Source organism: Cygnus atratus, chromosome 2 (assembly GCF_013377495.2).
Source record: "Cygnus atratus isolate AKBS03 ecotype Queensland, Australia chromosome 2, CAtr_DNAZoo_HiC_assembly, whole genome shotgun sequence".
Lineage (NCBI taxonomy): Eukaryota > Metazoa > Chordata > Aves > Anseriformes > Anatidae > Cygnus > Cygnus atratus.
In genome coordinates, this window is record NC_066363.1 from 260,601 (window position 1) to 288,339 (window position 27,739).

The 27,739-nt window shown below is 42.5% G+C and overlaps 1 protein-coding gene across 6 annotated transcripts in view; it reads left to right on the forward strand.

The window, feature by feature from the left end:
- The first annotated feature begins 7,846 nt into the window (after positions 1-7,846).
- Positions 7,847-27,739, forward strand: part of SMARCD3 (SWI/SNF related, matrix associated, actin dependent regulator of chromatin, subfamily d, member 3) — a 71,343-nt gene continuing 51,450 nt past the window's right edge. For 3 of the 6 annotated variants that reach the window (XM_035554457.2, XM_035554458.2, XM_035554462.2), the window contains exons 1-4: positions 7,847-7,903; positions 8,365-8,519; positions 21,352-21,569; positions 24,672-24,714. In XM_035554457.2, coding sequence (XP_035410350.1) covers positions 7,885-7,903; positions 8,365-8,519; positions 21,352-21,569; positions 24,672-24,714 — 435 coding nt within the window. In that variant the 5' untranslated portion in view covers positions 7,847-7,884. Of the gene's footprint in view, positions 7,904-8,364; positions 8,520-9,584; positions 9,743-13,607; positions 13,712-21,351; positions 21,570-24,671; positions 24,715-27,739 lie in introns of those variants that run through there. The other 3 variants (XM_035554459.2, XM_035554460.2, XM_035554461.2) reach the window with 2 other exon arrangements.

Genomic DNA, 27,739 nt, shown 5'->3' on the forward strand with positions numbered 1-27,739 from the left:
TGCCAAATGCAGTTTGTTGCTCTGAGCTGTCCTCTGTCAACTTGCTGTGTCTATAGTATGGTGAGAGAGACGAGGGAAAACACTGTATTGTGCTAGAGACTGGATGTTTTCCAGTTTCGCAACACTCAGTTGCTGAAAAAGAGCCTGTTTGAAAACTTAATTGTCCAGCTGAAGCCTGAGCACTGTAATCATGTCCCTGTGCCATCAGTTGCTGTGCCTAGCATTTCCATATTCTTGTGATTTCATGTATGTATTTATGTACTAGGAGAATGGAAAGCTGAAAAGGTTAGAAAACTGTCTTACCTTCTACTGTAGACATATAATTCTTTCACCTCAGGATTTATCTTCCACTGCCTGCTTGTGTTTTTCCAGCCTAAATCTTCCAACGTTTTAGGCCCACTTGCTTTTTTTTTTTCTAATCCTCTGCCCTTACTGGCTGTGAAACTTCCCCAAAATCTTTTGAGAATTTAATCATGTCTTTTATTCCCTTGCTTAGATCTCTGAAGATGGTAAAAACAAACAAACAAAATAACAAAAAACACAAAACAAAATACTCTCTTGTGTATAACAACCATTGTCAGAGTCTTTAGTAGCTAATTTTTCTTCCACTTATTTTTATCATGTTTGCAACATTTTGTTTATAATCTCTCAGCCAATTTTTATTTTGCTTAGAAGTAACATACAAATTATGTTCATGTTAAGAATTTCAGACATATGTTCTACTACATTACATTTAAGTTACATTTGCCATTTTACCACTGGCTGCCATTTTCCAAAGTCATTGATGTTTGCTGTAATTATGTACCGTTTGAGATTAACATTGACTTTTCTTGGGGGTAATCTGTAATTGTTGTAATTACTCTGCCAAATAAAATCATTTAAAAAGACACTTGGGCCTTGTCTGGCAATGCATTTTTTTTTAATATATATAATCAACAATATTACTTACCACTTTCAGTTCCATTGTGCTCTAAGTCTGTTGTGGTTTTATTCACTTAATAATTGTTCTACTAGTTTAGTTGAAATGAGAGGTGAATTTATTAGCTGGTCTATGCCAAGACTGCTCTGTTTTCCTTCTTTGGTTATGTGCTTTCTCCACTCTCCTAGTGCTTTTTCTGAGACCGTTTCTCACGTCTTATATAGCTTTGTTTATTAATACATCCTTCAGTCAGTATTTACTTATTATTGATTTGCTCAAACTATAGATACTTTTCAAATGATTTTCACTGAGACCAAGATGTAATTGTATCATTATTAATATTAATCAAAACGGGCTTTCAAAAAATCTTTTTTCCTGATACAGAAATAGGAAATCCTGTTGGTTTTCCTATATTACAGAAGGACAAGTGTACTCCAGACAGTTGCATTAGTGTGATCCTAAGTTCATACGAGGCTCAAGGATAAATTTTGAAAGGGAAAATAACTGAGAGTGAGGAGGATATAAATGCTAGATAGGATAAAAAAAACAGTGAACTGTTTACTAACCTAATAGTTTTCTCAGCTAATTTTCTAAGCAAAGGAAACAGTATATGTCTTATTTATCTAGACTTTGGCGAAGCCTTTGATGCAGTGCCATCTAAAAATTTAGTTCGGATTCAGAAAACAGATAATAACGGAAGAATTGCAAGGCAGGTGAGGAAAGATGACACAGAAGACAGATTGTAGTTTCTTCAGGATTTGCCTTGGGATTGATGCTATTTGATATTTTCGCTAATGCCTATGGCACAAAAAATAGGAAGTGTAATAATGAAATTTGTTGATGATGCAAATCAGACAGGTATCATTGAATCAGAAGAGAGTAAGTTATCATATTGAACTGGATGTTCAATATGATGAAATCGTATTTCTAGATGAAATCAGACAAACTCTGAATCACAGAATCATAAAATGGTTTGGGTTTGAAGGGACCTTAACGATCATCTAGTTCCAACCTCTGATGACAGTACAGTGCATAGTCATGCTCTCAGGGACTTGTAACAGGAATCAGCACTGTAAGCTGGAGGCTTACCTAATGACAGTGAATTAAGAAGGAGAAAAAGCCTAGTGTATGAGCCCACTTGCAGGAGAATTTGTGGTTATTACCATCAATAATATAGTGGAAGGTAGCTGGGAACCTAGGAAAGTTTGACTGAGTGTTCTGCTGGTGAGAGAAGTATTAATACCATACCAGTACCTGGCCTTTCAGATTACAATCCTGTTTATCCATGTTCTTGACAGGTTAATTGGGGCTGACAGAGAAAAACCCAATGGAATGATGAGAAATTGGCATTTTTATTTGAAGAGACCAAATACGAGTTTCACTTGTTTAACCTAGCAAAAGGATGGCTGAGTGTGGGTATGACTGCTGTCTGTAAATGCTTCAAAACATAAACATTAGACATAAAGAAGAACCGCTAGGGACAAAGTTGGTAGAAGAACAAATGAGAATAGCTAGATGTACTTAAAGGTAATTCAAAGAAATTTTTTAGCAGATGTCCTATACGGATACCAAGCCTTAAAGTGCAATGTGACAGCTTTATGTCTGAAAAGATTATATACTACATGGCTGCTATTGATTATACAGTGCTAGACTTTTTGACCCAGTGGTTCCCCCGTCTGTGTTCTGTCCATTAGTGATGGCAGGTGAGTTCTTCATGATGCTGCTACCAGACATACTCCAAACTGATCATTCTGATCAACTATCACAAAGTTGATCAACTATCAACTATCAACTACCCCTTTTTGGTCTAGGGGGCAGTAGATGTATGTGTGTAGGGGGGCTGTTGGCTGGTCTTTTTCTCTGGTTCCCAAGGATTCCCCACCAAGGATTCCTTTGTTTTGTCCACTTTTGAAAAACAGAAATCCATACCCCCAACAGTCTCCTCTCTATTCTCCTTCCAGAACCAAAGTCTTCCTACTAATGTATAATACTTTGCAGCTCTGCTTTGGCCCTTGGCTTGAAAATGAAAGGATTAGCGTGGACTGCCTGTACCACTTTGCTTCTCTGCTAAGAGGATGTGAAAAATCAGGTACAGATGTCACTGGACAAGCTGTGGAAAATGTGTTTTGGGAGGATGGAAAAGTGAAGGCAGAGGCACAGCGGGGCTAAGTAGCTTACTGTGAGGTCACAGGACTGTGCAGGGTTGAGTAAAATGAAAGTATAGTTGATATTTGCATCCTATAGTATTACATATCTTTTCCTCCATCTTTTGGTGTCCCTGCTGTTGCCTGTGATTGCTTTTAAAGTAGTCAGGACATAAGTTTTTAATTATGTCTATCTCTGCAGAATATTATTTGGAACCTCTGGAGACAACACTTTGCCTTTATTTATTCTTTATTGCCTTTATGTCAAATCTTCTTTCTTTATGCATGCTACAAATCACTTATAGTATTTCTTCATTCCAGATAGATTTGAAAAAATGGTTAGTGGAAAGATCTAATTTAAAAGGGTATGTCTATGAGACAGTTATGTAAAATAGTAGTTGAAGATACATGAGTCAAGGAGAATGTAAAAGGCTAGAGTATAAAAGCTGTATGATACTTGGTAAGTTTCAAAGGGGAACTTGCAGCAATTTGCATATGCAAATTCCTTATTCCTATATTGTTATAGCAATCAGATATGTATTCTTTTTCCAAAATAGAAAAAAATTAAGAGACCCTTTTTGATCAGCTTAAGCTTGTTTGCAGCAGATCTGCAAAGTCTGCCAAGAAAAAACATTCCGGCTAGAGAAAGGCCGTATCTTTGTCCTGTGAAATTCCATACAGTTCATGGAGGCAAATAGGGCAAAAGGGACCTTTGAGAGTTAGTTATTTGTCCTGACCCAAGTTAGAATCAACACCAACTACATCACTCTGAGCAGATGCTTTTCTAACCTGTTCCTAAAGACCTTCAGTGATGGAGATTCCCATCCCTGAAGTGTTCAAGGCCAGGCTGGATGAAGCTTTGAGCAACCTGGTCTAGTGGAAGGTCTCCCTACCCATGGGACCATGCCCAGGGGGGTTGGAACTAGATGATCTTTAGGTCTCTTCCAACCCAAACTATTCTGTGATTCTATGAAACATCTGTACCTTTCCTGCTGTACTCTTCCTTAGTATCTAATCTAAATCTTCCTGGGGAAAATTTCAATCCATTAGTTCTTGTACTATGGATATGGAGAGTAGCTCTTTTTCAATTTGCAGCAGCCTTTTGGCTGTAATTTTCTCTTTCCCTCCTTAGGCTTTACAGTTCTTGTCACACTTACTGTTCTCCCCTGAACCATCTTGATTTCTCCCACACAGATTTTCTTTGACACACAGAGCCCCAAATTGCAAAGAATAGTCTGGTTGAGACAACAATTCAGATAGCAGAAGAATTACTTCGGAAGGGTTTCTCAGCAATATTTGAAAAATTTAATTTTGCAGCCTTAGGGAAATCTTGAGCTGTGACCGTTTGTGCCCTGCAGAGGAGGAAGAGGGATGGGGAAGAATACAGACAAAATGTGGAGAAGAAGAATATGAATCTAGAACCCATTGTCACTGCTTATATTGCCACCAAGGGGATGAGACAAGTGGGGCAGCATTCACTGTTACTGTTCTTCTGGCTTTTTTTTTTTTTGTCTCTTTACTTTGTGTCAGCGTAGTACTGTTAATTCACATTCAACTTATGATGTTATACCACCAGGCATTTTTTTCTGAAAAAAATAGTCAGTTGTTCTCCTTCCTCTGTTTACGTAGTTGTTGATTCCTATCTTGATGTGGAAGCTTGTGCCGTTTCTGACTGAATTTATCCCATTCTTTCAAACCATGTCACCAGCTTCTCAGGATTTTTTGATCCTCTCTCACAGCATACCTCAAACCCCTCCAAACTGTATGTTGCTAGGAAATTTAATAAGCATGTTCTCTAGTTCATTATCTGTATTGTTAATGAGAATACTAAATAATTCTGAACTCAAGTACATATTGTCATTTCTTTAGAATAAGGAGAGCCTCAATCTAGGGACATTTTCCGTCTGTTTCTCAGTACATTTTCTATGCCATATTGCATAAATTTCAAAACTGTTGAGAATAGTTTAACTTTCTGAGCCTTGTTGACTTAAGTGAAAACTGTATGCCCCTTTGTAGCAAACCACGTAGCAGACCATGCCCCTCTGTAGCAAATATTGTTTTCAGGTACTTCTTTAATCATCTGTATGTAGATTAAAAAAAAATGAAAGCAGCTGCAAACATATCCCAAACCAACTTGTACCTTATCTTTTGTAGCCTGACCAGCGTAGTTTAACAGTTTTAAAAGCTTGAATACTAGCATAGAAGTAGAAAAAGCAAATTTGTGGGAGAAAAGGTGGCCTCCTAAACCTCAAGTAAGGAGGAAGAATGTCAGGCTTTCCTTGAAATGAAATGTGTTAGGAATATAGTACAAAGTGAGGTTGGAGAGAGCAATGGAGGGATGGAAGGAGGTCCCCACAGCGTGCTCAGCCTCCAAGAACTAGTAAAGGCACTACACAGGCACTGCAGAGTCAGTCCTATGCCACTGTCATGTAGACCACAAATGGCTGGGAGCTGCCAGGATAGCCGTAGCAGCTGGGGAAGAGAATGATACTGGGGTTGAACCATGCACTTTTTTTAGAACACAATTCTTTTCATAGAATCACAGTATGGTTTGGGTTGGAAGAGACTTTAAAGATCATCTAGTTCCAGCCCCCCTGGGCATGGTTCCATGGGCCATACCTTCCATTAGACCAGGTTGCTCAAAGCTCCATCCAATGTGGCCTTGAACACTTCCAGGGATGGGACATCCACAACTTCTCTGGGCAATCTGTTCCAGTCTCACCACCCCCTGTTTCTTCCAAATATCTAGTCTAAACCTACCCTCTTTTAGTTTAAAGCCATTACTCCTTGTCCTATTACTACCCTTCCTGATATAGTCCAATAAAGACTAAAGATAAAAAGATAAAGACCTGAAGATAAAGTTTTCTATGCTTTTATGAGAAAATGTGGGGAAAAGAGAAAAAGAAATGATTTAAAATAAAATTGTATGAAAAATTGGAAGAAGCCGTTCTTGCACTGTAAGCTTCATCCTTTTGTGTAGAGGAATTACACACTCATTGTCCTTCACAGTATTGTGGTGAGTGGAAGAACACAGGAAATAATTAATTCTTAGCTGGGTAATGTTGGTCAAGGCAATTCCATCCATATGTATCTTAGTTTCCACTTTAAAAAACAAACAACAACGACAATGAAAAAAAAACAACAACCTAGTTATACTGTTTTCTAAAGTACTTTGAGAACTGCAATAGTACTAAGAAAGAGATGAGTCTTATCCTTACATAATTGATTGTTCCTTCAGGACTTTTACTCATTCAGTCTGTGGCTGCAATGAATCTGCCATTCCCTAACTGTCAAATGGCTGACCTTGTAATCTGATATTCAAGAAATCTCTTTCTATAATTCCTGCTAAGAACGTCCAGATAGAATGCACTACATATTCTATTGTATTCCACTGAAATTCAGTAACACTTCCTAATAGATCCTCGTGCTTCATAATGCAGTAAAGGCGCCGGTTATTAATGGGGAGGGGAGCAGCTGTACCTTATTATCCTAAATGATTAGATATCTGTGTGTAATATATTAAACAAAAAAACCTAAAACCTGCATTCCTAGCGCAAACCGTCTTGACTACGCAGCGCTGGCCACGACGAACGGGCCGGGGACCGGAGCCCGTGCAGAGGGCGCGGGGTCCCGCAGCGCTGCCGGCCGCGCCCGGTGCCTGCCTCGGAAGGCGAGCGCGGGACCGGGGGCTCGCAACATGTCCGCGAAGCGCCTGCCTCGGCTCCGTCTGCTCCCCGCAGCCCGGGAAGCCCGGCTTCGGCGGCGCCTTCTCGGCGGTGGCTCCCTGCCGCCGAGCGGCGCCGAGCCCCGCGGCCCCGAGCTCCGTCCCCAGCGGGGGCGCGGACCGGCGGAGCCGTCCCCGGCCCGAGCAGCGTCGCCACCCCCCCCGCCGGGCCGGCTCGGCCCCGAGCCACGCGGCCCCGCACCTCGCTCCGCGCACCGGCCGCCCCGGGGCGGGCTCGCTCTCGCTCCCGGTCGCCGGGTCCCGGGGCGCCGGTGCGGCGGCGGCTGCTGCGCGGCGCGGAGGGGGTTAAAGCCGCTCCCTCCCGCGCGCCCGGCCGCCTCCGCCCGCGCGTCCCCCGCTAGGCCACGGCTGACCTTCACGGCAGCCGCGCCGGGCATGCGCGCCGCCGCGCTCGGGGCCTGCGGGCAGCCGCGGGCGGCCCGGCCGGGGCCCGCTTGGGTTCGGCACGGCCCTGGGCGGGCGGCCCGGCCCGGCTCGGCTCGGCGCCCGACCACGGCGCGCTCGGGACCGCGGCTGGCGCACGCCCTGCCCGTGCCGGGCGCGCCGTTGCCATTCGGTGCCGATGGTGCTGGCGGAGGAGCGCGGGGGGACGCGAGGGGGGACTGCGCGCCGCGCCGCAGCCGGCAGCCGCGCCCCGCTACAGCCGCGGCCGGGGGCGGGGGGGTGGCGGCGGTCTCGGCCGCCGGCCTCGTCCTGCGCCGCGGCGCCTCGTTGGGGGGCGGGCAGGGCCTTGGGGTGCGCGGGAGCGCAGGGCCCGAGCCGCGGGGTGCGGCGCGGGCCGGGCGGCGCTGCGGCTCCCAGGCCCTCACGGCTTCTCGGAGTCGTTTGCCTGAAGCCTTCTCGAGCAAACCGCTACGTGAACGTGCCTCGAGCTACACGGTGCCATTTCGTGAAATAACGTGGTAACGGGGTTCCTCGCCAGGAATGGGAATAGCAGGCTCTGCACAGGCTCGGGTCAGTAGCCCCAGCGCAGGGAAAGCTGCTGCTTCCCTACCAAGTGCAGCAGCCGACTGTTGGTGTGGACTTTAAAGAAAAAGCATGTCGTCTTCCAGGGAGGTTGAGAAAGGGCTCACAAGATGGGAGCCAGTGTTACCTGTGAGCATTTGTGGTCTAAAAAAAACTTGAATACACAGTCCCAGTGCCACCTTGCCAAGCATGCTGACATGTAACAGTTTGGTTCCAGATCACTAGTGCCATCAGTTCCAGTCAACCAGAACCTCAGGAATCATTTAGTTCATGTCCTGAATAAGGTTGTGCTCCTTTGCAAGGCATACTGCTTCTGAAGGACTGGGAGGGGGAGGGGAGATGTAACACCCACTCTCCCGAAATTTCTGTAATTCCTGTGGGTATCCCAACATAGCAGTGCCTGGGCTGGGGTCACCCTGAAAATCAGTGGAGATTGTTGTCTTCATCCCCATGTTCAAAAGGCCATATGATCTTCATGATCTGCTCTTCGCTGCTAGCTAATATGGTGCCTTTCCTGAGCTTGTTTTTATTACTGGTGGAAGGCAGCAATTTATTTATTTGTTTCAGATCTGATTCTCCTCTGTTTGCAGTCTTGCCAGAAAATTCACAGCCCCTAGACAAGAATTTCAAGCAGAGGAATAGAATAAACCCCTCTCGTAACCTGGCAACATCTCCTCTATTGCTGTGTCAGGCAGACTGGGAAACATCAGCCCTTTACAAGCTGCAGACACACATGGAGCTGTCGGTAAGCAGATCATGCCCCAGGCCACTGCTGCCTGCTCTGCCATGATGAAGGAGCCAGCGCTGCTGCTTGCGGAATGGCCGCTGTGCTGCCAGCACCCGGTGCCATACTAGCTCAAGTCCAGGGCCACTGGAGCAGCAAGCGGTCATGGAGGCAGCCCCTTCCCCCGGGTGGCAGGTGGGCTCCACATTCCCAGCAGTGTTCCAGGATGACATGCGTTGCTGTGCAGGGCTTTGTGTGATAAGCAGCGAGCTGCTGATGTCTTATGGCAGCTGTGGTGTTAATAATTTGTCTGCATCTGTCAGTCACCTGGGGGTCTCTAATGGATCCGTCACAGCTGTATCAAAGCACCCTGAGGGCGGCCACCCCACCAGTGAGGCTGGGAGCGAGGAAGCGAGGCAGGCGCTGTGCTGTCGCCATGCTGCCCCCCCCCGCCCCCTGCCTCCCGCTCTTCTCACACTCTTTCTTTCCCCTTGGTTCTCACACGCTGTCCTTCTCTGTTCCCAGCTCTCTGCCTCCTGCTGTTTCTGCCTTGTCCGAAGGGGATAGTTCTCAGCCTCGCATGCTGGAAACGCTGCCAGTGAATGTTTCTGTGTGCTGCCTGCCAGGTCCCTGGGGAAAAGGCCTGGAAATGCAGCGCGGGAGGAGCAGTGGGAGCAAGGGAAAGCCATTGTTTCTCACTGCTCGCCTGCTGCATTTTCTAATGGGAAAACTCCCTCCGCGAGGTACCGAGTTTATGTCGCTGTGAGGCTGCCCCCTCCCCCTTGCCCCAGAATTTACCATCCCCTCGCGCTGAGGAGGAGAGGCTGCAGCACTACTGCGAAAAAGCTGAGGCGTGTTTTCACTTTGCCTCCTGCTTATCTCTGGTGTTTGGACAGAGAGGTTTAAAAAGCTGGATTTTCTGTCCCTGCAGAGTAAACACACAGAACCCGGCAGCACAAACTATTTCTGGCTTATCAGTGGAGGAATGCAGCAGCTGAGGCTTAGCGCGAGTGGGCCGTCAGGAAGGCCCTGAAGGGGCCCCCTCCCCACTCCGCGCTATTAGAAGTGTGAGAGCCCAGCAGGACTCAGAGGGGAGAGTTGGAGAAAAAGGCAGAAAAGGGAAAGAAAGAGGAAGAGAGAGAGTGAGAGAGGCTGAGCAGACCCTGATGGCTACAGACGAAGTTACAGGAGGGGCTCGCAAAGCTACGAAAAGCAAACTTTTTGAGTTTCTGGTCCATGGGGTGGTGAGTCGGGAAAGTTAGTGAGCTGGCTGGCTCTGAATAGAGGGATGAGTGGAAACTGGAGGCTCTGTGCTGGGCTGGATCGGCTCCTGCTGTGTGCTCTTGGGGCGGTGGTAACTGCCTTGCCAGCAGAGCACTGGGGTCTGTAAAACCCCCAGAATATGCACTGATTCATTGATAATACAGGCTTGTGTCTGGGGGGTTGTGTGCTGTGATTTTTGCTTTGATTCTCCATGACTGGTGAATGGCATGCTATTGAGCCTGACCATGGTGCAGAATCTGCACTGGATTTGACCCAAATGGGCTTGTAGGACACTTTGTTCTGTAATCAAACTTGTGTTTTGAAAAACAATTCTGATGCAAGCCTGACGAAGTCTTGTGGTACTGCGCTCTGGTTCTTGTCTTCAGTCTGGGCTCTAATGTATCCTCTGGCTACTTAACAGGTGACTTTCAGGGGCTTGAAGAGATTAGCTTGCAGATCTGTAACAGTCTATGGGCACTCACCCATGAGAGAATTTCAGGGTGCCATGCTTATTAAATGAATACTTAATGTCTTTAAAAAGATGTCCTGCTTTTGTTTAAAGAATTAAGGCTTCGATCTCCATTTAAGGGGAAATGCTAATCCTGTTTTTCTGCCATTGGAAATGATGTTCTTTAAATGTCTCTCTAATGGTTGAAAGCAATCGCCATTTATAGTATTTGGATTTCTTGTATTGATATACGTTTAACAAAAATAAGACCCAACGGATGCAGATATTGTTTGGACAGAGATAGTGTGTTTTCTCTTGAGGATTCTAGCACCTTCTGTGAGACCTTTTTGAAGACATCAGCTGGACAGTCTTGTGCAAAGATCATAGAAATCTGGGGAGCTTGCTGCAGGCCTCTAAGTTATCTCCATAATTCAGGCTTACCCCAGATGTGTTGAATCCAGCTTGTGTCCTGCAGATCCTGGATACGGTGAGACTTGCGAGGCTAAGGACTTTTAGGAGGCATTCTGTTTGTGTGAGAACAGTGAACAGGTGATGTGGTACCAGTGTACAGGAGCAGTTTAGTCTGCATTGCTAGATGGGCAGATGTGCAGGAATGATTGAATAGCAGGTGTGCAGGTCTGTAATGGTGGTTTCATTGTGGACTTGTGAGTTTCTTAAGATGACTATAGTTGGGCAGAACCATAGGCAAGGTGGGAGGCGTATGCATATTTTTCCTTTTCCAGGGCTTCTGTTGGCATTTGCACACCGGTGGTCTCCCTTCAGTAACAGGAAGAGTTGCTGAGTTAGTTGGGTGAATTTGCTTCTTTCCCATGTAGGTGTGAAAGAAGCATGTTAGCCTCTTGAGCATGGGAATTTTTAATTTACACCAGAATAAATATAGTAGAACTTGTTTCCATTATTTACCTGGATGCTAGAAGAGTCAGACTTGTCAGCACTGGGTGTTTAGCTACTAGTGGCATCTTACTTGTATACGTGTATTACCTTGCATAACTGCTTTTGTTTGTCATCTTTTCATTACCTCTTAGCGAGCCTAGGGATTCTTGTCTGTTATTCTCTTGCTGGAACACCTCTTCTAGGACCCTCTTCTCCTTTAGTTCTGCTTTTGCTTCTGTGTTTGTTCTTCACCTCTAGTTTCTTCCAGATCTCAGGATCAGTTTGATCAAAACAGGTTGAGGTAGTCAGTCTTCCATTACTTACAAAAGATTAAAAAATGTTTTAACTTCATGTTATCTCTTCAGGTCCAGTATCCTACCAAAGAGAATGAGCCATCACAGCCATTACCCTGAGTTCACATATTGCAGAGTCTGGTTACCACATACAGTATGTCTGCATCTGAATGAATTAATTGAAAATTCAAAATGAATAGCAAACTTTTCCAGAATTCTTTGGAATCAGATTATGCCCCCATTTCAGGGGAAAAACTCCTTTTCAAATTATTTATTTTATATTTTATCTTCAATAAAATTATTTATTTGGTTATTAAAGGCGTTATTATTATTTTGCAAAAGTGGGGGTATGTAAATAGGGGTTGAAAGTTGTGAGAAAAATTCTGCTATGTGAATACTTAAATGGAAAGGAGAATTTTGTGGTATTTCCTAAGGACAGTTAGATTTTGGATTCGTTTGATCTTTCTGGAAACATATGTTCTTTTGCTGAGGTCACTTTGCCCTTTGCTCTTGTGCATTTCATCTTGCCTTTGTTCTTTTCCATATTGCTAGCTTAGAAGATGTCTTCTTCCCTGTTTGTGTCATTCAAATAGGATGTCTCTGTAATGTAAGATCTCTTAATGGTTAAAAATCTTAAGTGCAATACTCTATCTTGCTTAAATTCTTGATAGTTTGTTACACCTCTGCTTAGCAGTTCTTTTAAAAAGAGTAGATTTCTTTCAGTTATTTATTTTTACAATTTTCTAACTCTTGGTCTGTGGCATCAGGGTCCTGCACATTGTTTCTGTGGGAAGAGAGAAAGGGATTTTCTCAAAGGTTTCATTCCTCACTTTGTCATTTTTTTCTCCTCTCTGCCCTATTTCTAGCACGTTTATGGATATATACAGCTTTAATGATTACATTTATGCTGATTTATCTTTTTCTTGATGTGTTTTCTACTGTCCAGTAGTACGTTTCAGGCTTTCTTTGACATTTCCCTCTGGGTGTCCAGCTTTTGCTTTAAATTCTGTTGACCAAAACCAAGATATTAATCTCTGCAGGCCATTCCTCTTCTCAGTTTCTTCTATCCTTCAGATCCTATCATAGGCCGCCCTGTTGTCTGGATCCCTTCACTGGATGTTATCCTTGTCTCCTTTTCTTTCTTTTTTTTTTTTCCTTTCTTTCTCAAATAAGTATCTTCACATATAGCCTTGAGAAGATCCATGGTGCAGATCTTGTCAAAGCTCTTGTCCAGACATCTGTCCTTTTGTGAGTCAATTGCAGCAATCTTCTCCTCTTTGGTACCTTGTATTGGTGACCTTGCCGGTGTCATCTTCCCACAAGAAGCTGCTGAGAAGTTCGTTTTCTTGTCTGGTTGTTCTGACCTTTTTAATTTGCTTCTGTGTTCTTTTTCTGTTCCCACTTTATCTTCCTTCCAAAACCAATCTTCTTTCCTGTTATACACAAGATATACCTATAAAGGTCTATGTTCTTTTTTTAAACTATCAAGTCATATCTGTATTTACAATATACTTGTCAATTCAGATCACTTTCTTCCCTTAGTTATTCTTATTCTTTGCCCCCTGTGCTGTGCTTGGGAAGCTCTTAAAATAAGTCCTTATATGTATTTATTTTCTGCTAATATGTGCTTTTACATAGTTTCTGCGTAAAAACTAATACTAGTTACGCATTAAAAATAGATTAAAGGACGGGTCTGGTTTTCCAGAGATGTGTATGGAGTGTTTAATAGATTCACCACTGTTATGGAAAAGGGGATGAGCAGTGAATTTCATAAACAAATTTTGCATCTCCTCATACATAAATGAACTATAACCATGCAGGAAGAAGTCTCAGATGTTATTGTGGGCTGCCTAGTATGTAGCAGCAGCCACTGCTACTAAAAAAGCAAGTAAAATGTTTGCTTCATTAAGAAATGGGGCAGAGAGTAATACAGAAGGCATTGCCAATCTGTTGGCGCATACTTATAAGATTTATTTTTTTTCATTTTGGTCGTGTGGAACCATGCTCATTTGTGTGACAAATAAGCAAACGGAGGGGTAACTCAGAGAGCAGTGATAGTGGGAGGCCTGTGAAGACTTCATCAGTAAGAGAATGGGAAATTGGGGGTGGTTAGGCCTTGTAGGAAATCATTATTTATTTATTTTTGGTCATAATATCTAAGGATAGAGATTGATTAGGAAAGTTGTGAAATCTCTGTCACTGGAGGCTCTTAGGAACTGGTTAAAGGAGTAAACATCTGTCAAAGATGATGGAGATACTGGTGACACTTTATTCAAACAAGGAAGGACTGGATGACCTCAAGGACTCATATTTCAGTATGTTATGGTATTTGTTTTGTTATAATGGGAAGAACTAGAGATGCTTTCCCCAAATTGAACAGTGGTCTGTTTTCTTTCAGCTAGTCATCAGTCTGTAGAGATCACTACCAGAAGTAGTGAGGTGAAGAGATTATTAGGTTTGAAAAAATTGAACTTCATTAATGAAAAATATCTTACTAATTTTTATATTATTGTGGATATAAATACTATCTTGTCAGAGTATGAACACTAGAAAGGGTAGAAGAAAGCCTCATGAACCGTCATCATTGGACAGTTTGTTCCACTTTCCTAATACAGAGTGGTCTGTACGTCTCTCCGTGCTAGGGCATTTTCAGAGAACAGTTTCTGGAACGAAGTCACTGGTTTACTGCATATGTATTTTCTGTTTTGTTCAGCAAGGAGATGCTTGGGGTGTGTGCAGGGCAGCCTGGGGAATTCAAGTGATGTTACCACAGTGAAAAAACGTGATTGGGAGATGGTACTTACAAAGGTCTGGTGGAGTAAAAACATCGTACAGCATTCAAAAGTGTAAGCAAGCTGCCTGTTAGGAACAGAAGATTTGTCCTTTCATAGCCATGAACTAGTTGCATGCTAACAAAGACAGAAAAGTTCACACACAGTTAAGAAAAGCAAATCGCATTAATTTTAGCTAAAATTTTAATAGAGATTGACGGGACTTTGTGAAATGGGCTTGTTACACAAAATTGTGTTGCTCATTGAGAAAAGTTGGATTTGCTGATAAATACAGGTGCACAGATGTAATTATCTGTGAGATATTTGAATTGCTCTTTTATTTTTTAAAAAAGAAACGCTGTAGGAACATGAAAACGGTCTCACTGGATCACTTAGCCCAGTGTCCCCAACTGTGGGGAGTAGCAGAAGGCTTCATGGAAGTATCAGAGCAAGGCAAAAAGTAATACTTCCTCCAAATACTTTGTGCTTTGTAGCTTTCCGACCCAGAGGTGCCCTGTATGTTTAGTACTTGTGCGGATTTTATTTATCTAACTTAGTTTGCTGATAATTTATTGAACCCACATAAACTTTCAGCAGTCACAGTGTTCTGTGTCTGGAAATTTTTGCAGTTAATCTTACATAAAGGTATACCTGATATTGCCAGCTGCTAGCTGTTGTCTAATTCTTGTAAGGAAAGACAGTGAGGAGAGCAGACCTGATGAAAAGGGCCTGGGGGTGCTGGTTGACAAGAAGCTCTACATGGGCTGGCAATGTGCACACTTGCAGTCCAAGAAGACAACAGTATCCTGGGCTGCATTAACAGAGGGGTGGCCAGCAGGGCAAGGGAGGTGATTGTCCCCCTCTGCTCTGCACTCATGAGACCCCCACCAGGATCCCTGCGTTCAGCTCTGGGGCGCCCAGCACAGGAAAGACACGGAAGTATTAAAACAAGTCCAGAGGAAGTCCACAAAGATGATCAAGGGGCTGGAGCACCTCTCCTATAAAGACAGGCTGAGAGAGTTGGGGTTGTTCAGCCTGGAGAAGAGAAGGCTGCGGGGAGACCTCGTAGTGGCCTTCCAGTATCTGAGGTGGACCTGCAGGAAAGCTGGGGAGGGAGGGACTCTTTGTCAGGGAGTGTACTGATAGGACCAGGAGTAATGGCTTTAAACTAAAAGAGGGTAGTTTAGATTGGATATTAGGAATAAATTCTTCACGCTGAGAGCAGTGAGGCACTGCAGGAGGTTGCCCTGAGGAGCTGTGGGTGCCCCATCCCTGGCAGTGCCCAAGGCCAGGCTGGATGGGGCTGGGGGCAGCCTGGGCTGGTGGGAGGTGTCTGTGCATGGCAGGGGGGTTGGAACTAGATTGGCTTTGAGGTCCATTCCAGTTCAAACCATTCTGTGATTCTGTGATAACCTGATCAGTCTTTTCTTGGTTCTAGCCATGATGTAGCAGAGCTGTGTTCTCTCTCCCTTCCCAAGACCCTCCCAAACTCGTTTACAGAATGAAGAGACATATTCTCCTAGTTGTTCTTCCCACAAAATCCACTCCATATTACATTAGATCACTGTAGTGGGTGTGATCAGATCTACTAAAACCAGCAAGCTGATGGAACTCAAAGCTAGTATATTGGCTTTGTCAGTTTCAGTTCCAAAGGCTGGTTTTGTTTAGTTCTAACTGTGTACATTGAGGTGCTTAGTTTGGGGTTTGGTATCTACTTGTTCAGAGTTCTGGATGGACATGCCTGAAATAGAAAGGTGGTCGCTGATCTTTGTCTCAAGTTACAATTCACAGTTTTGTAAATGTGGTGTTTTCCAAGTTAAAGATTTTTGGATTGTTATGAACATTTTTCAAAATGGATGGAACTTGGAAGTCACAGCTGTGGAACACTTGGACCCTGATTCTAGGATATGGGTGCTTTGGGGAAATGGAGGAAGGTAAATATAGTAGATGAGCAGTAAGAATGGAAATACTGATATTTCTGCTAACTAAGTCTTTAAAAGATTTAGAGACATTTAAAAACAGGAAGCCATATGAGGTCATACCTGCAGTTATTAGAGGAGAGAAGAGAAGATGTCTACAAGTTCGTTTCTTGTACTTAAAAGAATCTATTTCACTATTGGGAAACCATTTGTGCAGTCAGGAACCTGTTGCCACCAGGCAATATTAGCTTGGCTAAATTTCTTAATGGTTCCATATACTTCTTGTGACCTGTTCTTTAAGACAGCATCTGACATACCTCTTGCTTATGTTTATACCTTACAGAAATTAGCAGATATTGTAATGCTATGTTGTAAACCTTGTCTACCCAAGGTAGCTCAGGTTTTAGTTCCCAAAATATACTGTTTGGATAGTTGGTATTTTTTGTTGTTCTTCTGAAAATGTATCAATTTCTTTATTAACAAGAAGCCCATAGCTGTTCACTGCTTGCCATCAGAATCATCCTACGTGCTACCAAGATGGATAGAGCTTTGCTTTTTAGAACGGGAAGTGTGTAGGTACAGCTCAACGCTGCATTGCAACAACTCCAAGCTCTCTGTTCAGTCCATTTCTAACCCTCCTGTAGGTATCTTTGCTTTTCCTAATACTTTATTTTCTTTGTACCTGTCAGTTCTCCAGGTTATCGTCCTCTACCTGGTATGTTCAGGCAGGAGCCCTCTTTTCATCTGCTTCAGCATTTTGGCTGCTGTGATGTTGATGTCTCTTGAAAAACGTCTGCAGTGGAAATATATAGAAGGACACCTCTCCACTGCTGTTTCAGTTCTTCCATCAGAAATGACAAGTTTGCTTGAAGAATGACGAAGAAAAAGGGGGGAAAGGCAATCCCCTAATGTAACAGGATGTTTAGGAGGGGAAGAAAGTAGAAAAGCCAAATGTGTGGCTTAAGCAGCTGTGCAGTAGAAGGTAGTGAAAGAGATTTAGCAGCAGTTGTTGGGGAGGTGGTGTTCTTTTTGCACTGACAGTGTGCTCAGCTTTGGAAAGATGTAGCCTAGGCCAATGATGGACTGTTTAAAGATGCAGAATCAGTGAGGAATGCAGGCAATCGGCAGAATTCTTCGGGACCAGTATGCATGCGTTAAATATTGGTTGTTTACCTTTTTCTGTGTGCTGTACTGTTTGGCCTTGTCTAGCTGCTTTGCGAGCAGACGTACTCAACTCATTGCTTCATCTGCTGAGAGCTGTAAGAGTGGTTCCTTCGGCTGGGGACATACTGTGGTCTTCCTCGTTTGTTATGCCCCACAGTGTTTTTGCCCTCTTTCCAGTAATGTTTGAAGTAGTGCAGAGTAACACATACGTATATGGAATCAATAGAGGAAAAAAGGGGGTAGGTCTGTGTGTGTGAACAGAGGTTGAGTAGGAACATCTGAGATAGATGATCTCCTAGGAAAAAGAATGTGTTAGTACTGTTCTGCTCTGCAGCCTTCACTGTGGATGATATTTGTTCAGGACAGCTTCCATTCCTCATAACATGAGGAAGAGGGGAGAGAGAGATTCTAAGCTGTAGCCGGTGGCACTTCACAGATCTCTTTCAAAAGATGTAATTGTACTGTAATACTCTTTAGTGTCGTGGCAAGTTTTTTTTTGTGGTACGATTGTGAAAAATTGTGTTTTTTTCTGCCACTGTCTTCTTTCGCACATGTGCTTGAGAGCAAAATAAACTGTTAGGTAAGATATTACTTGTGTGTTCTCCTTTTACAAAAGTTTAGCTAGGGAAAGCAGTTCTATATCTGTTGGGAGTCTGGTGGGCTTATGTCAGTGAGATGGCAGCTGCATAGTGAGTAACATTTTATCTGCATATGATATAGGAGATAAGAGTATGAGAAGTTAAGGGAAAGAGTGAGGCACATAAATGGGTGAGATTGAATATGCTGTCCACAATGTTGCTGCTCTTGCTAGAGCTGTCTCGTTTTTCTGTTTCATGCTTTCTCTACCTTTCTCTGTTATAATGCTTAACAAAGGGAACTGAAGAAAGTTCAAAGATCTCAAATTTAGATCAAGACTAGATCTGGCTTGCTGATCTTGTTCTCCAGGCTTTAAGGTGTTCTTTATAGAATCAGAAGAGTGGGTTTGCAGTCTGGTCCTTGTGGCTAGACAGTCTCCAGGGGAGATGAATATGAGATGACTATGTCCAGGATCTTGACTCTTCTGAATGACTGTCAAGTGTCCCAGGATGAATGACAGGCAACAGCAGGCCTAATGGTCTGTTCTTTGCTGGAAGAAGGCCACAATTTGTAGATTGACAGACAACAGAAAGATCTTAAATACAGTCTCAAGTGTGAAGCCCATTCTGGGCCATTTGTTTCTGCAGACTCTGCTTGGGTCAGGGAGTGGGAAAGAAGAGAGTTGCTCTGTTCCAGTAGTCTTCATAGCTCAGTGTTTATGGGAGACAACGTTTTCAGCTCTGCACAGAGCCTCAATTTTGCCTGTTTGCTGTCTCTTGCTACTGCTCTGCTCTGTGGCCATACCCACAATCAGTCTCCTACATGAATACTTCTTGAATCCACCTGTTTGGCTGACGTTGCTGGTCTCTCTCCTACCTCAACATTCCCTCTCTGTCCAAACCAGTTATAGCCATTGCTTCTTTACTGATTGTTTCCCTTCTTTCTTTCTTCCTTTTTCTTCGTGCATCCAAGCACAAGGAATATTTAAGACTTGTGATGATCAGGGAGGGCACTGAATTGGAGCTTTGGGGACTACAGAGAACTTGGGTGGGTAATCTGGAGAGGCAGCTAAGCACTGTTGCTTAGGGCTTTCAGCCAGAATAGGTGCTTTGTTACTGTAAAATGTAACAGAGCATAATGTAAGAGCTGCTTTTCTGGCTCAGAGGAAAGGTCCCTCTAGGCCTGCAATGCTATCCCTAACAGCAACCATAACAGATGGCTACAATAGACAGAGAGAAGGGCAGGTGTGTAGAACATCAGTCTTCAAAATTTTTTGATTGTGCACCCTTATCAGTAAAAAATTCTTGAGCATGCACCCTCCATATGTGTGTATTTATTTATAAATTCTATACATGAACTCCCATACTACTATGCACATTATAAAACAAACAGAAATTAAAAAAAAAAAAAAGATACAGATGAGAACTCTGTTTAAAAAAATGTTAAAGGTACAAAAAAATCTTTACTTCTTGCACCCCAGTGGATTGTCTTGTGCACCCTCTGGAGTGCACACATTACACTTTAGAGAGCACTAGAACACTTCTCCTATATACTTTCTCAGTCTTTGACTGTTGACAACTCAGAGAAGTTTCTGAGCCAAACCTGTTTTCCATGTCTTTAGCATCCCTTTGAAAAGTAGTTCCACGGGTTCACTACCTGCTGTGTGGCAAAACACCGTTTTGTTTGTCTGTGAGCCTGACTCCTCGTGTTTCTCTGATGGCCAAGATTTATGTACTAGTAGGGGCAGTGAACAGTCAATCCCCATCTGCCCTCTCCAGGCCACTTGTGATTTTGCAGAGTTCTTGCAAAAGCCACCTTAGATTACCTTCGGTCATCTGTTTCCAGGTGGAAGAGTCATAGTACATTTGATTTTACCTATGTGGGTACTATTCCATATCTTATTTTTTCCATACCATTCTGTGTATTTTTTTCATGTCTAATCTACCATCAGCAGAAAACAGAACTGCACACAGTATTCACTGTGCTTGCAAACCATGAACAATGGTGCAGTGATGTTCTCCGTTCTTTTCCTTGTCATTTCTATTGTTTAATGGCTGATGTTTTTTTATAGAGGTATCTGTTTAAAAATCTTGCTTCTGTTGGGCAACAGTCAGCTCAGAGTACATTGTTTTGTATGTGTTGATTTGGATTGATTTCAAGTAAATCACTTGTCGTATGTATTGAAATCCATTTTCATCCTCCTTTTACTTGTGCAGTCAGTCTCCTTAAGTCCTCCTGCAGTTCTTTGAAGCTGGTCTTCATCCTTGCCAGCCTGAATAACTTAACATCATCTACAATTTTTTTGCTTCCTTACTTTTTCCCTTTTTTTCTTTCTTTTTTTTTTCAGGTTGCTTCTGAGTATGCTGAAAAGCATGGGTCCCAGAAAAACTCCTTTTATTGTCAGAAGCATTTACTTTTTCCCCATTTCTATACTTTAACCAATTACTTGTCTATAACGGATGCCATGGCCTTTTGGTTTCCTTGAAAGACTTTTTGGAGGGAGTTTAGAATTTCAAAAGACTTTTATGTATGATCATTCTTTTTCATATGTTGGTTCAAATGCATATAGTGTGTGTGTGTGTGTCTGTCTGTATTTTCACAAATATGTAAATATTTATAGTAATATAAATAATATAAATATAATAATATTTATAATTTTGGTAATTCTTAGAATGAAACTAAGTTCTCTCTGTTTTAAGTTAAGTTTTATGAGTGGCAGTTATTTTAATGGTCTTTTACCTTGAGGAATATAAACTAGGATTTACCATTGACTTTGCTATATGTCTAGTACATCATTAAGCTTGTGGTCGCACCTAAAGTGTCTGTTCCAGAGCATGCTGAAGTCAACATAAATGTCAGGACTTTCAAATGCCTAAAGGAGCTGCTGGCAAACTGTCGCTGTCTCTCTCTCTCTCTAGCTTTTTTTTTTTTTTTTTTTTAATTATAGAGCCTTGATTGGAAAGATGACCTTTTCTTAAAGAATTCTTGTCACTTCATGAGCTTATGGTGCTCTCCAGTGTAGGTGGAGGCAAGGGCTCTTAATGGAAAATGTTTTAGCATAGTATTTCCATAGTTCAGCTTTGCTTGTTACAACGTCCCTATTGAGCAAAGCAACCTCGTAGTCATTGCAAAATCTGAAGTGCTGTGGATGTGAGCTTGCTTATGGCTTTGTTTAGTGTGTGGACTGCACCAATTTGAACTGTGTGTAGCATGTCATGTCAGCTTCAGTCTGAAGGTAGAGCTATATACTGTAAGCTGGCCTGGGTGTTACTGACCACTGAGTGTTTTCCCTAGCCTAGAATTTCTTATCCCTGTTTCCTGTCTACTTTATCACAGAGTTCCTCTTTACGGTGTCCAGGAAATTCCTATTCAGATCTCTTGCAGTCTGCATTGCTGCATAGTGCTTAAAAGGATGGTAAAAATTGGGAACTTGCTGGAGCTAGTGTCTGGTTATGTACAAATGTTGTTGCAGCTGAGGAAGCAGGGACCAAACTGTCTCTTCTTTCTGTTTTGCTTCTTCTCTAGCGACCTGGGATGCCATCAGGAGCTCGAATGCCCCATCAGGGGGCTCCCATGGGTCCCCCAGGTCCCCCATATGTTGGAAGCCCCTCAGTGAGACCTGGGATGCCCCAGACTGTGATGGAAACAACAAGAAAACGCACTGCGCCACAGCAGGTCCAGCAACAACAGGTGCAGCAGCAAGTGCAACAGCAGCAGCAAGCTACTCAGAACCGAACTAGGAGGTGAGTATTCCAGGAAGGAAGCAATGGAAAACAATTTGAGGAAGAAAAACTGATCTCTTTTTAGCAGTAGGTAAGACTGTTAAGATTGAATGAGACAGACCAGAAGGTTTATATAGTGTCAGTTTCTTAAAACTGGAAAAAAAAAAAAAAAAAAAAAAGGAAAAAAAGAAAGGTAAATTTTACTCTGTACTTTGTGAATGGTCTCTGAACAAGTTGACCATTACTAATTTCTTGTTTTGCAGTTAAAATGCTTTTACCTTGCAAGTGTATCGGGCTATAAATCTGGCCATTACATTTAGCTTGTAAAGTTAATGAATAATTCTTTTCTAATATATTACAACGATTTTATAATTTGTTGTCTGTTTTGTATAGTTTCTCTGATTTCTGACTGGCTAAGAAAATGGTTTGTAAACAAGAGACACGTGGAAAAGATTTTTGGTTGGTAATGTGAACTCTTGTACTATGGTCACTAAGCAGACTGTTCATAACACTTGCAGTTTTCCTAGGCATTGCTACATATAAAGTAGAGAGCTAATCATGGGAAATAATTTCCCAGAATTAGAGGGACTTCTAAAATGAGCTTTCTTTTTAATTTATGTCCACTTTGTACAGTGCTGAGTGCACTCTCTCTTAAATAGCAGTTCTCCAATTTCTTTTTGCAACTTATTAGACCTTATCGGACAGGAGTTCCCAAGTGTGAGCCAGTTCCCAATAAACAGGTAGGGTGCAGTCATCTGGGCTGTCTGCCTTTTGCAAAATCATTATAGGTATATATAGATTCAGACATTGTTCTGGTGGTGTCATCATATCTGGTTGTAGGTAAATGTGACTTCCTATGCTCAGTGCTTCAGGAGCCCTGCTCTGTCAGGGGTATATGCCTTGGGTCAGCAAGCCAGACTTGGGAATGTTTGTATCTGGGATGCATCTGGAAAGGACTCCAGTCCTGAGAGTATTAATATATTAAGATTGAATAAGATTAAATACAGAAGGAATGTGTGTGGGTGCAGCATGTGAGCACAAGAGATACATGTACGTCATGGAGGCCTTGCCCAGCACTAGCCAAAATGCACATTCCACAGCACTTCCCAGGAGATTCTTCAGGAAACTGCACAAAATAATGCCTAGCCTTTAAATATACAACTTGAAAAATTGCCACAACTGGATAATTGAATTAAACTTCAGTCACCAGTTTGCAGGGATCATTAAAGAAGAATAGTTTGTTACCTAAAAGTTGATGTCAGAAGCCACAGAAGGAAGCAGTTCCCCCTCCCAGTTCTTAATTTTAACACAGCAGTAATCACTACTGTAGTGAGTCCAGCTTACACCAGTGCTTGTTAGGTACTCAGAAAAGTTTCTCTGTTTCTTCTGCCATGCCTTTCCTCCAGATAATGTTTTCAGTGTTTTCCCCTTGTTCATTTCTACCTCCCTGTCATTTCCCATTGAAACTTTCCTGGTTTTTCAGGCAAACTTTTCTGGCACCTTGGGTCCCAATTCTCGGATTATTTGAGCCCTATGTTGTATGGCACAAAAGGGTGCACAAAAGGGATGGTGTAATCTTCCTTTCTTGGCAGGTTTATAAGACTAAAAGCAGGTAAATCTTTCTGTAACAGACTCTGGAGAACTTCTGAGAACCATGTTTTTTGTGGGGTTGCCTTGTTTGTTAGTTTCTTTATAACTGAAAGCCTTCGGGGTTGCTGCAGGTGCATATTCCACTTCCTTTGGGAGGATGCAGTTTGCTCATGCGTTGCTTCCAGAATCTGAAGAGTTCAGTGCAGATTTGATTTTTGTCAGTTGTGAAAGGTCTTGGAGATTTAAACCATGTAACATTCTAGTCCCGTTATTCCTGTACTTTTAAAAAGGGACATAGTTCACCTGTGAAAGTGGATGCAACTGTGTAAATGAATTTTCTACCCCAAGAGAGGATGTAGTTTGCACCTCCAAGCATAGAGAGTTTCTCAGGGTTGGCTTAGGTGGAGAGGAAGAAGAATCTGTTATTTCAGGCCAGGATTACTATTAGCAAATGCAGGAAGGGAGTATGCTGCACTGATGTGTGTGGAAACAGCCTTTATGTGGACATGGCTGATGACAGACTTTCAAGATGAAAACAGTAAGGAAGGGCATCCTTGTGAGATGGCAGACTGGCAGCAGGCAGTTGTCTTTCTCCCATTTTTCTGTCACAGATGGAGTGATTCATCTCCTCCTTAAGATAAAGGCCTCACAAATTACAGAGGTGAAGAGTAAGGCCTGAATTCTCTCTTGGCCTTGCTAGAGAAAGCTAGGTGACAGTTTGATGGGAACAAATGCTTTTTAAAATCTGAAGAATTCAAAAGACGATATATTTGGCAGTCTTCCTAACAATACCATTTCTTAGGCTTATATAAATTTGGCTGTATGCGTATGAACACAGGAGCGTTTTTAAAAGCATACATACATAAATGTGCTTGTGTCTGGGTATGGACACATGCATATGCCCTAGAGGAACACAGATATCTTCCCACATACATGTTCATAAAGATGAACAAGCATGGAGACATAAACTCACTTACCTTTGTAGATCACTCACTTCAATAAAACAATTGTGTATATGTAGGGAAGGGTGCATATATATTTGTGTTTTCATATGCAAATGAACATCAGCACTCAATTTTGGGCATGAATGAATACATACTCAGATCAGTTTGAACAAGGTCATGTTTTCAGTTTACAGGCACTCACCTCTTACTTGTGTGTGCGCATAGGTATGTCTATGCACACTTCCACACATGTGCAGTGTCTGTCTCCATGCTGTCTGTATCTATAGACGACGTGCACATGCACTTGCATACATTGCCGCCCTGCACCATAGAAGATGCTGTGATCAAAGAACTTGTGCACTTCTTTCCAAGATGCATAACAGACAGCTCTGATTTGTTCTTAGCTAACTACCTCCCCAGGCTGCTGAGAGAAGGGGTCCTAGGTCCTGGGCATGGGTGAGACCCTTTTGCTGATGCATGCACAGCTGTGCACCAGCATGTGGAGATGTCAGGATAATTTAGCAGGTGGCCTCGTTACTCCTAGATCTGTCACCATGGTAACGTGTTTTTTTCTTTAAAAAATGTACAGTGCCAAGAGGAGGAAGATGGCTGACAAAATTCTCCCTCAGAGGGTGAGTCGCTTTCATTTCCTATTCCCTTCACAATCAGTTCAGCATCTCAGTGTAATTAGAGGGATTTTAGAAAATACTTTCACTTTTTGTTTAAAAATCTAATTAAAAAGTAAGTAGGCAGTGGGTGAAAGTCTAGAGAGCAAGGCTGGGGCTAGGGCTGGGGGCTGGGAGTGTGGAGTGCAACCCGGCCTGTGTCATCCTCTTGCATTGGGTTAGCTGTGCCAGCACTGCCACTTGCTGGATGGACAGTGGTGCTGGTCTGTGAGGTACATGACTTGATGATGCTGGGACCCTCTGGATCTTAAAGATGTTTTTGATCAATTTTTGAGGCTGGCCAAAAATTGGTTCAGAGTGCAGATGTTCCTGCAGGAAATGAACTTGTTCTTAGGTCTCTCTGGCCCAGTAGACCTGACAGGTTCTAATTTTCGCGGTTGTGTCTTAGTACGACTGAATCCACATAAACAACAGAGTTCAAGGGGCCTGTGTTGTTCAGACAGATAATAATTCTCTTATCCTTGCAGATACGTCTAGCTTTTAGTGGGTGTCTATGCTTGATCCTCGATGTTTAAATGTTCTACTTCCTTTTCAAACATCAGCATTTCTCTCTGCTCTCCTTCTCTTTCATTATTCCCAGACTTTTCTGTTCCTGTACCCTCTTCAGTACAGTTCCCCTAAAACATACATGCTCCCAAAAAGCAAGGTTCTTTAGTCTTTTAAACACACACACTCATTGCACTGTAGTCCCAGTTTCTTTGGCTTCTGGTGCTCTTTCTGGGCTCAGAATTCCTTTCATAGGTATGTGGATCTCCACTTCCTCTTCAAATCTACCTTTCAACTACTAGCGTAAACCCAAACTTGATGACAACCTTCAGATTCTCTTCTGTGACATTCCAAAGGTACCTAGTTACAACCAACTGAAGGTGAGCCCACTTTGGTACTCCTGATATCAAATTATCACTTCTCGTGTTGTAACTCCTGCTACCCTCTGAAAGCACAGTCTTTAGTAGGTTACCCATTAGTTTTTTCATGCTGCTGTCTTGAAAGAACTAAGCTACCATGAAATTCAGACCTTTGAACTACTTGCAGTCTCCATGCTGTTTGTGTTGAAAGTTTCATTCCTGCTTTGCTTGGAGTCTGTACTTTCTTAGACAAGAAATGTAGCTGTCATTCTGTCTCACAAATTGTTTTCAGAGACAATTATATATCCTGTATGGTGAGACTATCATTTTAAACATGTCCATTTGAAGGCTTTTTTTTTTTTCCTGTCCTGGTGCCTCTATAAGATGAAAAGGTCTCAGAACAGAGGTAACCAAAATTCTTTGGCAACGGAAGTCTTACGCCTCTTTATCAAATCCATGATAATTTTTAATAGGTAGAGCATACCTTCAGATATGTCAAAAACCTATACACAGATACTAGCACCTTTCAGAACCATGCTGTTACCAAGTCTTTCTGCCTTTCAGTATCTTTGTTGCTGTCAGCCAATAATTTTAACTGATGCAATGATTAGACAACACAAATTGCTAGAGTCCTGTCTGCAATAGAGTTTTATGAGTGCAGTTGAAGTGATGGTATCAATGATATGATTTTGTGTCTGAATTAAGGTACTCCATTAGGCTGCAGTCTGTGTATCAGAACCTCCTAACTTTCACTCTTCATGAGATGGGGAAATGCTGTGTACATTAGTGTCTTGTCAAGTGGAAGATTTGCACTGGTGGGTATGGAAAGCAAGCAAAACACAGGGTAAAACTTCCAGCTTTCTAGAGCTAGTTCTAGAGTATTTTCCAGCCAATGGGCATCTGTTTCCACAAGCTTTTTGCAGTCTCCTGCTTTCCTGATGGAAAGAGGTGTTGATACTAAACACATTTTACTCTTGAGAACCAGCTTACGTAATAGAAAATGGAAAATGAGGTGAGTTCTCAGTGTTGGTTGCTGTCCTAGTCAGGAAATTGCATGGATACCCTGCTAGTGGACTTCCAAACTCTGATCAAGCTTGTGCTTCACAGTGCAGCATGTTTCTAGCTGGGTAGGGTTGCACATATGCTACAGTTTAGCTATTTGACAAGGACTTAGTTTTGCATAGATATAATTGTACAAGAACAGTTCAGCCTAGCAAACTATTACGTATAGGAAGATAGGATTATCCAACCGCAGGGGACCTGCTGGCACATCCAGTTTGATTCACCCTGCCATAGAAGCCATGTCACACAATTGCTGCCTCAAGACTAGTTAGCTTCCTTACCTCTGAAATATTTTAGATTTGGCAGCTCCCACGCTTTTTTTGGTTAGGCTCAGCAAAGCAAGTGGTTTCAGTTTTCCAAGTAAGAGTGCCTCCCTATGATTCTAATCCTCACAGTCCTTCGTTGTATCTATTCCACGCTAATTTCACACCTTTTGAACTTATTTAATTTTACCTCTCAGGAGACCAGAACTATACATAGTGTTCTAGATTATCAGTATCACTGATACTTGAATAACATTAATGCATTTTTGTGTCTACTGGAAAGAGCTAGTGATACCCCATTACGATCAGATTTTCTTTATTACAGCCTTCCTGCATTGATATAGCATACAGTCATTCTATGACTGACTAATACTCATAAGTATTTCTACTTCCTTTTCTTTGCAACTGGTGATTTCCCATATTAGAGCAGGAATTGTTGGTATAGACTATGAGGAACATGATCTTGTGTTTTGTAATGTTATAGTTCATCCCATTTCTATTATACAGTTCTCAGCTTCCTTATACTCTTTGTGCTATCCTCTGCCTTGTATTGACAATACCACCAAATTTGTCATTATTAAGTTTTGTTAACATACTTCTAATCTTGTGTCTTGGTTTCTACCTCAGGCCACATCTGCCTTTAGAGAAACATGACCGCACACCATATTGCTCCTCTTCTTTCTCCAGGCCATTCTTCCTCATTACTGCTGGTCAATGTATGTCTTTCTCTTAGTTCTGAGTCATTGCTTGTTTTCCAGGCTCTATGACTGTGATTGACTGTTCTGTTTCTTCAGCTTCCAT